The 12,016-nt window shown below is 41.0% G+C and overlaps 1 protein-coding gene across 2 annotated transcripts; it reads left to right on the plus strand.

The window, feature by feature from the left end:
• Positions 1-421: 421 nt before the first annotated feature.
• lhx3 (LIM homeobox 3) lies at positions 422-10,911 on the plus strand. Of its 2 annotated transcripts, none has more exons than XM_030085533.1 (6): positions 422-541; positions 5,259-5,430; positions 5,568-5,770; positions 7,685-7,836; positions 8,881-9,052; positions 9,894-10,911. In XM_030085533.1, exons 1-6 carry the CDS (start codon positions 472-474, stop codon positions 10,331-10,333), a joined length of 1,209 nt encoding a protein of 402 aa, XP_029941393.1. In that variant the 5' UTR covers positions 422-471; the 3' UTR covers positions 10,334-10,911. The 2 variants fall into 2 exon arrangements, with proteins under 2 accessions (XP_029941393.1, XP_029941392.1); XM_030085532.1 differs by lacking the exon at positions 422-541 and adding an exon at positions 2,841-3,030.
• Positions 10,912-12,016: the final 1,105 nt, after the last annotated feature.

Below are 12,016 nucleotides of genomic sequence, written 5' to 3' on the forward strand. Positions count from 1 at the left end.
TGGGGATATTGGAGCAGCACACACCCCCTTGAGCCTGCTGAGAGGTAACTCCCCTTTCAGCACCCTGGACAGAGGCAGCGCTGACCGCCGCTCATCTCAGTTGAAGTTAAGTTGCGGGCAGCAGGCGCACGGTCAGGTCAGCTGACTCCTTTTAATGGTCACGCACTTTTCCCACCTCTCTCTCTCTCTTTCTTTCATCCAGAGCTTATCATCACTGCATCAGCAACTTGATGAATATTTTAAGTTTCTCGGTGGTTGACGAGAAGAGAGAGGTCCACGGAGATCCTTTTTTTTTTTTTTTTTACGGTTTTAAGAAGGCAGGCTGTTGCTTAACACATCTCAACATACTCTGCAGAGGATACATCGCCAAGAAACAGCAGCTTTGAATCTACTTTCATACACTTAGTTTGTGAAATCTATTTTTTTAAATCACAGAGCTCACGTCTTTTCTTTCGGCGGAGGGTCTTCAAAATGCTACTTGAACACCCGGGTTCAAGTTGTCAAAACACCGGGAATTTCTCCCGGTACAGTTCAGGCCAAGGTAAGAAACCACTTCTACTATTTCACACTTAAAATATTAATTATAGCTTTTCTTGGCGGGGGTGCAGCTATATTGCGCCGTATTAATAAGGCGTCCCGGGTTGTGGGCTGGGTGAGAAATGGAGGATAATGCAGCGAATCAGCACAGCAGGACTCAAGGTTGTGTTTGGGGAATTGTGGTAAGCGTGAAATTGATGCTATAAAATGTTCTATTTCGTTTAAAAGGGCATTCAATTTCAGACGGTTTGAGTTTCCATGCTTATTTTTTGCTAAGTGCTTTGTAATTTATGGGAACACTGAAACAACTTCTTCCAAAAGGGAGGAAAAAAAAGCCCGATTTTCTAAATACGTGCTGTTTAGAGGCGCTTCTGCGTGTGGGAGACGTTATGAATCCGTAATGAGTCTTCATTGTTGGAGAATCGCACCAACAGATGTTACGCGCGTGCTGTCATTTCACACCGCCGCGCGCGGCCGTCTCGGAGAGCGCACGGCTGGGCGCGCAGGGGAGCGGATCGAGACGTTTGCGCACCGGACCGGCATGCAGCTTTCTGTGGAGGATGTATAACGACAGACTGCAAGCAGGCGCAGGGCTGCCCCCACCCGCAGCCGGGCCTCGTGGAGGGCTCAACAGGTGTCGCATTCCTGCCCTGACAGGTGGGACACCTGAGGTCTGCGGTGTAGATGGTGGCTGTGGTCTCCAGAAGTAAAGAACATCTAAATTATTAGTGTTCTTTTTTTTTCTGGGTCTGTCGCTTAAATTTGCAACAATCTCGACCTGAATTTAATAAAACAGTCGAAAAGTTGGTATCATATAATTCAAACTCTAAAAAAAAAGAAAGAAAAGAACAGGAAACTTCGATTAACTTCAAACGAAAAACGCGGATTTATTTTATCATCATTTCAAGTTATTCTAACGGACTAACCATTACCGTGATGGTCATTTTATAGCTTTGTTGTCACATTACTGTCGGCTCCCTCGCTCAAAACTGAGCGATCAATATGACATAAAAATTATTACAAAGCTGAAAAGTAAGTGGGGCACCCATGAACCCCACACCTTTCTCCAAAACGACTTTCATATACTTCTGAAATACAGGCAAATGGGACATTGATTTTAGATTCATCAGTGGTCCGGCCGCGTGTGGCACTACCAGTGATTTCCCCAGGCGCTCTTTTGTGCCAAAGATCAGTGTCAATAAAATTCATTGGGGTGCTGGCCCGATCAACATGTTATTGAACATCCAATCTCTCCCCTAAATAAACACTTGTCTTTGAGAGCGCAACACACATGGGATGAAGAGTGTGTAGTGTGTGTGTGTGTGTGTGTGTCTGTGTGTGTGTCCCTGTGTTGCATATTTTAAAATACAAAGTAGGCTCGAACCATTTAGTTTTTTTTTCTTTATGCGTTATCATTATGACATAAAATTTTGACAATATCCCGATATTTGTCAGAAAAAAAACTTCTTTTTTGCACAAAAAGAGCTTATGAGTGTCGATGAAATCATACTGCTCCCCTATCTAAAATTAAAATTACAGCTTGAGGTGCATACCGCTGAAACTTAACGTTGATGTTAAATAAGAAATCAGTCACTTATTGGTGCGTATTTAAAGATTAAAAAAAAAAAAAAACAGGCTACCAGTAGTTTACCAATAGCAAATCATACATGACATCTTAATTTATTTTGTACAAAATTTCCAGCGTTATTTGATAAGAAACAGCTATATAAGTATCAACAATATTAAAATGCAGTAATCAAATAAGAATAAACAAAAACTTGTTAAGACAGAGTAACAGAATATGACATTAAAACTTGCATTGAGTCGATGTTGCAGCAGGTTCGTTTGAAATTAATTGATCATGATAAACATAATGTCAAGTCTAAATGCTACACTGGCATTATATTACGGTGGCTGTAAACACTTTTGTACGGCCATGAGGTTAATCCTTTAACTTTTTAGTGAGCAAGAGAGTCAAAATGTGTGTGGCCTTTGGTGACGCATGATATTGGGGCACATAAAATCCACAACTTTTAGTCTGGTAACCAAAATAGAAATAATTCGAACCTTTCCTGAGTCTCTCAGTTTGAAAAGTAAAACATTACGAGGCGCATTGAAAGTCTATTGGCCTCTCCCAGCTGACCACCTCTTTTTTTCTCCTTCCGGGTAAGGTAGCACTCACTCAGTAGGTGATGTTAATCTATCCGCCCGTCGCCCAGGAAACGGCGCTGCGTAATCCTGCAGGCTCCAACACGCCGAGGCACTAAAAGCAAACTGCACTGCACGCTGGCGCGCGTGTGCTCCCCATCGTGGGACAGAATTTTGACAATATCAGCTGTCAGGTCGACAGACGTGAGGGGACAGGTCTGAATGAACGACAGGCGTAAACATGAACAATGGATGGACCTGGTGAGCGCAACTCTCCAAAAGACGCACCGAAAGACGCTGAGATGCTTCTGGCTTTGCTGTCGCACAGTGAGGAGCTACGGAAAGGTATAACAGTGAGGAAAAATTCAGTTTTATGAGTTGGATTGTTGTTTGCGGTGGATATACATTTGCACGTGTGGCGTATGGAATGAAAAACATTGGTTTGGCAATAGGCCACTTTTTTTTTAAGATGTGTGGCCAGTTCCAGTCTTTTCAGCCTTTGTTAAAAGGCCATCAAAGGTGCTGTCCGAAGGGAAGGATGCTGCAGCTGCTTCATTTTAGAGATGTTTTCGTGTGAGAATCGGTTTAAAACGCGGCGTTTACGCACCAGATTTTTCACAAACATTTGATCTGCCTTGAATGTTTTTCTGAATTTTTGTGAACATTTTTTTTTTAAATCCGATTTCACCCTGATTCCTCTCTGGATTTTAAAGTTGATTGTGCTGTTACACCTAATAGCTTTTTACACAGTCGATAGTGCACGATCTCAGCAATAACCCTATTAGATTTATCAGGATTATTTAATGTTATTCATGTGTTTGATCACTAGACACGCTTCCGCCGTCGGCTCATCACAAAAGATTGTATTTATTGCACAATAAAGGGTTTTTTTTTTTTTTTTACATTTATTTATTCATTTATTTGTAAGCATTTAATATTCCAATTGGGCCAGAAGGTGAGCAAATTGCTTGGTCTGTGCCGTGAGACGACAGGCCGCAGCTTTCTAGTTTTACAGAGCTGGATGAATTAATGATGACCTGGATACACCTGTTCTCGACGTGGCCGCCACCGCCGTACTTGTGCGTCGCTTGCCGGTGATGCCAGCAGAAATGCTTCGTTAATGTTTCATGGACTGTCCACGGCAGAACAATAGGAATGCGATTCCTTGCACGGATGGAATATGAAGTGGTTGAGCTTCCTTTAATTAGTAATAAAGAGGCCTGATAAAGTCTCACCTCATGGCTTTGGAGGCTTAGTGGTTGTCCTAATTTTTTTTTTCATTCTTCTTCGTTTCTTTGATTTTAGTTCTAAATGTCTCAAAATATTTGACATGAATTGTCAAAATACCTCGAAAGATGTGTTCACAGTGTGTTACATCATGTAGGCCCATGTGCTGTATGTCTGGACGTGACCTTGCGTAAATGTAGGCTGCTCCTTGTTGAAGATGATTAGTAGCTGAATTATAACCAGCTGATCTCAGCTGGATGAATGAGCTGTTCGTTTTGAGGAATTGTGGTTCACCTCATTGAGCGATTGTCTCTGATGTTTGATTTTTGAACACTTCCAACTCTGTACAACAGGATTTATAGTCACGATGACCTTCATTTTTTTTTTACATGTAGGCTGTGTCGTCTTAATTTATTTTATGTTCTGCCCATAATGATTAAATTAGTGAAAAAGAACATTTTTTTTAACAATCTCAAAATTACAGGCTATTGTAACTGTAACTATTACTGTCAGTTCATATTTATTTTAATAATTCGATTGTGCATAATTAATATAGAGTTTAATTGATTTTGTGAAGCATATTAGATAGTTAAGTTTGGAACAACCCCCGAATGTATAAAATATTAAGTAAGGTATTACAATATTTCACAACCCAACTTTTCACATTTTAGACATTTTAAGCCTACTACTGTGATTTTTTTTTTATCCACATATGAGAGTCAGCTTTAATATTATGGTTAGATATCTTGGATTTTATGGACTTCATGAAAATGTTGTCAATAGATTCCCGCAATACCATTATTGACAATATGCGGATATTCGTGGCTGCCCTGTTTGTTTAAACTGCATTCAAATTTTGCACGATGTTTGAAAATGTCGATTCACGCAGAGAGAATATCCGTGCGTAAAAAGTCACTTATTGAAGGGCGTAAGACTGATTGCATTCAAGGATACAATCAATATTTTTTCCATTTAAATTATTCCAAAACATCATGTTTGTGTAATTAATTTGAAGAAATGTTATCAGAGAAAATAAAACACTAAAGCGCATAGATACTAAAACGGAAACATACAAGTTGTGGGTAAATTGAAATGGAACGCAGCTCATAATTATGGCGTTTTCACGGTGCTGATCTGTATTTCATCCATAAAACACCACGTCTGCCGGTTGTTAGTGTTGCATAATTAAACGATTGTGTCCATTAACAGATAATTATTAAGAATTTGGCAGCTGTGCGCATATTAACAGCAATACAAGCGGGCCCTGAACTCCGCGCGTGGTGTCATCCGTGTCAAACCTGCAGAAATGGCCGACTGTGCAGTGATTCCGCCCTGTCTCTTTGCAGAGATCCCAGTCTGTGCAGGCTGCAATCAACACATCGTCGACCGCTTCATCCTCAAAGTGCTGGATCGCCACTGGCACGGCAAGTGCCTAAAATGCAGCGACTGTCAGGCGCAACTGGCGGACAAGTGCTTCAGCAGGGGCGACAGCGTTTACTGCAAAGACGACTTCTTCAAGTGGGTAGATTTTGGAAAAATAAAAATAAACAGCATCCCTGAAGCTATATAATTCAAACTGCTTCTTCATTGTCGAGGTGATTACGCTTAGAAAAAGGTGCATTTTCTGATGGAAACCCTGTGATTTCCCCAAAAAGGAGATTCGGAACCAAATGCGCAGCGTGTCAGCAGGGGATCCCGCCCACACAGGTGGTGAGGAGAGCGCAGGACTTCGTCTATCATCTGCACTGCTTCGCCTGCATCGTCTGCAAAAGGCAACTGGCCACAGGAGACGAGTACTACCTGATGGAGGACAGCAGGCTGGTCTGCAAGGCAGACTACGAGACCGCCAAACAGAGAGGTGAGCTGCAGCCCTCACTCATCAGCATGGGAACAAATACACGCACATGACAGCGTTTTGTTTTTTCATGTCTTTGTAAGCTGTTTGATGTACAAGTTGAGCGTAAAGTTACTTTGGACGCATGATGAGGTCATTGAAAAGATTTGAGTGTGTGTGGGTGGGTGTATGTGTGTGTGTGTGCGTGTACTCTGAGTTTACCTTTTACTCCTATTTGTTAGTTTGAAAGACAACTCCAATTTTGTGCTCATGTAAACAGTTTTACAAGTAAAAGTATTGTTAACACATTTACATAAAATAAGTAACTGTTCTTCTGAAAAACCTGTTCAGGCATTGATTAATTTTCAACCTCATTTTACTTGGATGATATATTTGGATTGAAAACATGTTTTTTAAATAATTGAGTAAATAATAGGTTGAATGCACTGAGAATAATTACAAAGGTAATGGCTGGAATGCCAGATTAAACAGTGGTCATATACGGTAGAAATTTAAGATTTCAACAGGAGAAAAAATAGATTATACAGTGGGAATTAAACTTATCAGTAAAATTACACACTCAAAAAAAAAACAATCACAGGTAGTCATAAATACCACAAATACTAATACATCACAGTAATGAAGCTATTTGCAATTCATGTAATTAAGAATAACTGAAAATGGCATACATACAATTATTATTATTATTATTATTATTATTATTATTATTATTGATGAGGGAATAATAAGATACATGCTTATTGTATTTTCTGACCTAAAACATTGTTTCATGCAACTGTATAAATCCAAGTAATCGCTGATCAAAGTGTCAAATAAATCCTATAAGAACCTTGCAATTAATCCGCAATTCAACAAAACCAGACAGGCTTTACACCTCTGTTGTTGGCTGGTCAGTGTGCAGGTTCACAATTTACATAAACTGCTTTGAAACTGACATTGTAGGTTTTATTTTTTCAATTAACTGCAGCTGATTCATAACATCTGGGAGTGTTTGAGATAGTAAAAATAAAAGTAGTCTGCCTCGCCTCACATCAGCAGCTCCACTGAAAATCCCAGCATGCAGGCTCAGGTCCAGTTTTATCTCCCCATCTGTTTGTTTGAATTTACTGCGCCACACCACAGCGCAGATTTATGCAGCGAGTTAACACAAGTTTTCGCAAAAAACACACACGTTTATTTTACTAATGACAGGGTGCAATTACTTGGGCAGCATCCATTTGGATGATGGTGTTTTTGCTGTGCTGGCGAGCAGATGTGCAGACGCCATGCTATTATGCACACTAGTGCCAGATTAGGGTTTACAAGCAGAAGAAAATATAACTATGTGTAAAATAGTAAAGTGGTGTCTATGGATGCTATGTCTATAAAGATGCTGTGCTGAGGAGATTCTACCAATGATTTTCACATTGCTCACCTTGAAAGTGAAGAATGTACTCTTATCAGCTGCACTAGTTCAAGAACTGTTTTCTGGATTTTACTGATTGCATGGTATTTTCACTGGTTTGATTGTCTCTTCTGCTTTTAACCCAGTAAGATTCAAACTAATAAGTCAATAAAATGATAAATGAATGAATGGTGCTGTGTGGGGTGTTGGTGAGAATTATCGAAATGCACTCCATTTGTGGTACTTTTAGTGCAGATGAGACATCACATAGCCAAACATCATTCCCAATTAGTACATGAAATGTGGAAAAAAAAAGAATGCATCACCTTTTATAGATCTCAAGGAACATTTTTTGTTCAAAGAGGCATTTGTGTGACAGAATACATGTCATTTTTGTGATGTTGTGTGATCATGTGGTCATATATTCTCTCCTTTACTACATGTATGTCACACTTGAACTTTGTCAGTACTGTTTAATGTTACATTTGTCTGACTTTGTGTAATGTTTTTCTTCTTATTATTCTGTCTCACAGAAGCTGACTCAACGGCAAAAAGGCCACGGACCACCATCACTGCGAAACAGCTGGAAACCCTGAAAAACGCCTACAATAACTCACCCAAACCAGCACGCCATGTCCGAGAGCAGCTATCATCGGAGACGGGCCTGGATATGCGTGTCGTGCAGGTACATTATAATCCATTAAAGGCTCTTCCATTAGTGTCTCGACTTCATTATCGGGAGACAATCGTGGCTGAACTGGCACGAGTGTGCGTAGGTGTGTTCTGGGGGAATTTACGGCTAGATGGAGTAAAATGAAGTCCACATGAAAGTCAGCATGGTTTAAGTGCGAGCTCGTTAACAATGCTAAGAGGGCCCCCCACATATTGTCTACTGCTGAGGAGCCTCAACACTGGCGGTCATATATATTGTTTTATTTGCAAGGACAAAAGTAGAGAGAGAAGCCACTAAAATGCTCCTCATTATTCAGTGAAAGGGAAGGGGTGAAAAGGGCTCACTCAGGGTGGAATATCATTAAAGGGAATGCAGAACTGCTTTCTGTGCATGGGCCTGAGATGAATTAATTTTGCATGCAAGATGGAATTCAGAAGGAATTAGACAGTTTTATTTTCAGCATTGGTGAAATGAGAAGACAGCACACTGCATGCATGGTGAATTCGATGTGTACGCAAAAAAAAAAAAAAACAAGATTAGATTCAAATCGAAATCCAAAATTTTGGAATGATTTAAGTCATTGTCAGGCTAACCTGTCTGCTCCGCCGGGTGAGGACAACTTGTAGCTGTCGCCAAGTTAATTAAAAGCATGATAAATCTCATGTTGCTCCAGAGATTACTGCTCAGTGTCGCAACTCTTGGACTCTGAAAGGTTGGGAGTAGTGTCCAGACAGTCCTTAAACATTAATTTTAATGTGTGCATCAGGGAACAAGCACAAACACTTCTGATAAAGGGGCTGTGTCAGGACAATGCCAAGTAAAAAACATTCTGTATTTGTTTATTTGTCATATATTTTAAGTTGAGAAAGAAATGTGTTAAAATTGGGCCCCCTTTGGAAATAGTGTCTATGCATTTGGCCCATCTGAGATCACTTCCTTCTCAAGTATTCATGCCAAGTGCCACCACGGCTTGCACTGAGTGTTTGTCAGCTCAGATTTTGCAGTTGAGCATGTTGCTGATGAATCATCTGGCATCTTGTGTGTTTCACCCCGCAGGTTTGGTTTCAGAACCGACGAGCCAAAGAGAAAAGGCTGAAGAAGGACGCCGGGCGGCAGAGGTGGGGGCAGTACTTCCGCAACATGAAGAGGTCAAGAGGAAGTTCCAAATCTGACAAGGACAGCATCCAGGAGGAGGGGATGGACAGTGATGCAGAGGTGTCCTTCACAGGTGAGAATAAAAAGGAAGGAGCAACCGCACCGACATGCACAGAAAACAGTGTTTCACTATAAAAGCATGAAGACATATACAATGATTCTCCAAAATGGCTCTTTATCTACAGTGCCATGTGTAATCATCATTGACCCACTGTAGAATGTATCACTGTTATTTCTAAAACAATGGCAAAACATTTAATAGCTTTAGCTGGCGAAGCAAAACAAATTCAAACAAAAACATAAAATACACATAAAAAATAAATGCATTGATGTTGGCAGATTTTTTTTTTTTTTTTTTTTTGTAGCAATGCTTCTCTACAGTAAATATTTTTTCGTTGGGAAGCCTGGTAATTTACCTGCTAAATGGGGATTTGAGGGATTGAGAGGTTGCTTCACATCAAGTTCTGTGTGCATGTATGTGTCTGGTAGAGGATTTAGAGGTCTATAACCTTGCAGGGATGCACAGTGATGCAGCTCCTACTGTCATAATCACAGATGTGCTGTGGGTGAAAAAGTGTCACTGCAGAAAGCTGCTAACATGTTAGCCAGCTGGGAGCGTGCTGCACATTTCCACCACTGCACCCCCAGTGGCTTTCAATTCTCTCTCTGCTGTCGTATAAATCTCATTACTGGTATTTTGTTGTACAGTTAGCACATTATTTCAGACAAGGCAGCAAGATGGAAAAGTCTGATGATCTCATTGGAATTCAAACCAATAATTCGAGGGTCACTTGTGACGATTCACTTTGAATGAACTGAATCCAGTAACTGTGCAAACTCCACTGAAATTGCTGAATGTTGGTATTTAAAGGACTCCTGTGTCAGCTTCATCATCTCCCTGTTCTTACAAACAGATGAACCGCCCATGTCGGACCTCAGCCACACTAACGGCATCTACAGCAGCCTGAGCGAGTCCTCTCCAGCCATGGGCGGCCGCCAAGGAGGCAACAGCCACGGCTCCTTCCCGCTGGAGCACGGCGTCCTGCCGTCTCAGGACCAGTTCCACGACATGCGCTCCAACAGCCCCTACGGCCTCCCGCAGTCGCCCGGGTCGCTCCCGGCGCTGCCCAGACACCAGCCTCTCATCTCCAGCCTCGTCTACCCCGACTCCGGCCTCTCCATCATGACCCAGGGCGGCGGCGGCGGCGCCGGGATCAACGCCGGCGGGAGGGTCTCCATGGCGGCAGCCAACGGACCCAGCTCAGACCTGTCCACTGGCAGCAGTGGTGGATACCCAGACTTCCCCGCCAGTCCCGCCTCGTGGTTAGACGAGGTGGACCACGGCCAGTTTTGATTGGTCGAGGACAAGAAACCTGACATGACTTTTTTTTTTTTGTTTTGTTTTGTTTTAAACTCTTGTTTTTTGTGTCTTCTGTCGGGTGGATTTTAAAACTTGGAAAATAGTCACACAGGACAGCGACTGTGTGAAGGACTTGACTCTCTCCAAAACCCGACCTATTGATTCATTCAGTATATCTAAACTGAGGATGAACGTTAAAAGCGCTCGGCTGATTAATTGTTCTTCAGTAGAAAGACTGTATGCAAAGCAAGAAAACTCTCTATAGGCTCTTTTAGAATAATGTAGAGACCACAGGAATGAACTAAATAAAGTTTAGACTTTAAGTTATTTGCATTTTCACCAATAGTCTCTTTGTTAACTACAGCTACAGATTTCAATTCAACATTCAGAGTCTTTAAATGTCTGGTTGTTGCCAAATGTCTATATATAAATATATAATGGTTTATCATTGTGGAGACTTTATTTTTATACAAACCTCTTCTTGAACATGAATAAGAGCACGGACATGAGGACTTTGTACATTCTTGAACAGGGAAATAGGGGGGGAAAAATGTAGATGTTGTCTTAAAAGGTACCTAGGGGTCCAATTACTTCTATGCATTTGTGTGTTCTCAGATGTATCTTGTTCGTTTCGTTCTACTGAAAACCACCCCGTGGACGAACTGTAGCACCCGGGGTCTGATGTATATGTTTGTTTATGTGGAAAATGTTTTATGTCTTATTTATTCCTGCTGGTAATTAAAATGATGATGATTCCTAATTAAATGACAGGACTTTAATAAATTTGTCACCTAAACGAAGATGGAGTTTGATCCTTTTTGATAAGATCCAAACAAGTAAAGTGAAAAGTATTCTCCTCATGTTTTTTTGATTTCCAGAGAAAAGAAACAACTCAGTCATCCTTTCCATTTGTTTTATATACACGCAGCATATATTTATCTTGCATTTATGGCACATCGCTGCTCTCATACTGAAACCAGAGTGCGCCCGCTGTTCTGCCTGTGTGTGCAAATTGAGCATCTGGCTAACTACCAACACTGTATCAGGGGTTCAACGGCCCTTTAGTGGAGAAATTTGATGCAGTCAACTCATCAATTCAGAGATTACTGGGCCTTGTTTGCCCAAATGCCCCTATGGGAAAGGAATCTCCAATCCATTATCCAAGAAGGGATCAAGTGCCCCTTGTGAATTTCCTCATTTGTTTAGTTATTCAGCGTCAGGCTCAATTAAATAGATTAAACGGTAAATGTGTGTGTGAGGGCGTGCATGCGTCAGTGCGTCCAGTTGGATGTTTATGTATTTTCTTTTCTAATGGTTTAGGACGTGTGTATATGGAAGCACTCCTGCATAGCTTCAGCTCCAGTCTAAAGCTGATGAAATTAGTTTCTATCATTTCAAACTCATCATTTATTTGTCTTATTTATTCAACCCTTTAAAACTGAGGGCCTCCCAAAGGATGGGCAGCTGTAACACATAACATAAAGCAATGCACTTATCGTGTAAAAATATCATAACACAAGAACTTCATCTACCAGAATAAATTGGCCAGTTTCAAAGAATGAGGGAATGAATGAAAATAAATTCTATGTTGCATAATCAGAGGGCGAACATAAGGACTGTACCGTTTTTGACTATTATCTACCTAAAATGATTGATCACAACTTTTGCTAAGCTAAT

Source organism: Salarias fasciatus (assembly GCF_902148845.1).
Source record: "Salarias fasciatus chromosome 7 unlocalized genomic scaffold, fSalaFa1.1 super_scaffold_4, whole genome shotgun sequence".
In the NCBI taxonomy this organism is placed as follows: Eukaryota; Metazoa; Chordata; class Actinopteri; order Blenniiformes; family Blenniidae; genus Salarias; species Salarias fasciatus.

Excerpts from the sequence above, each read along its gene's own strand:
- lhx3 (XM_030085532.1), top strand. The coding sequence starts at position 2,934 with ATGGATGGACCTGGTGAGCGCAACTCTCCAAAAGACGCACCGAAAGAC. Across the intron at positions 5,431-5,567 it reads TGCAAAGACGACTTCTTCAA|GAGATTCGGAACCAAATGCG; the intron begins GTGGGTAGATTT and ends TTCCCCAAAAAG. Across the intron at positions 7,837-8,880 it reads TGGATATGCGTGTCGTGCAG|GTTTGGTTTCAGAACCGACG; the intron begins GTACATTATAAT and ends TTCACCCCGCAG.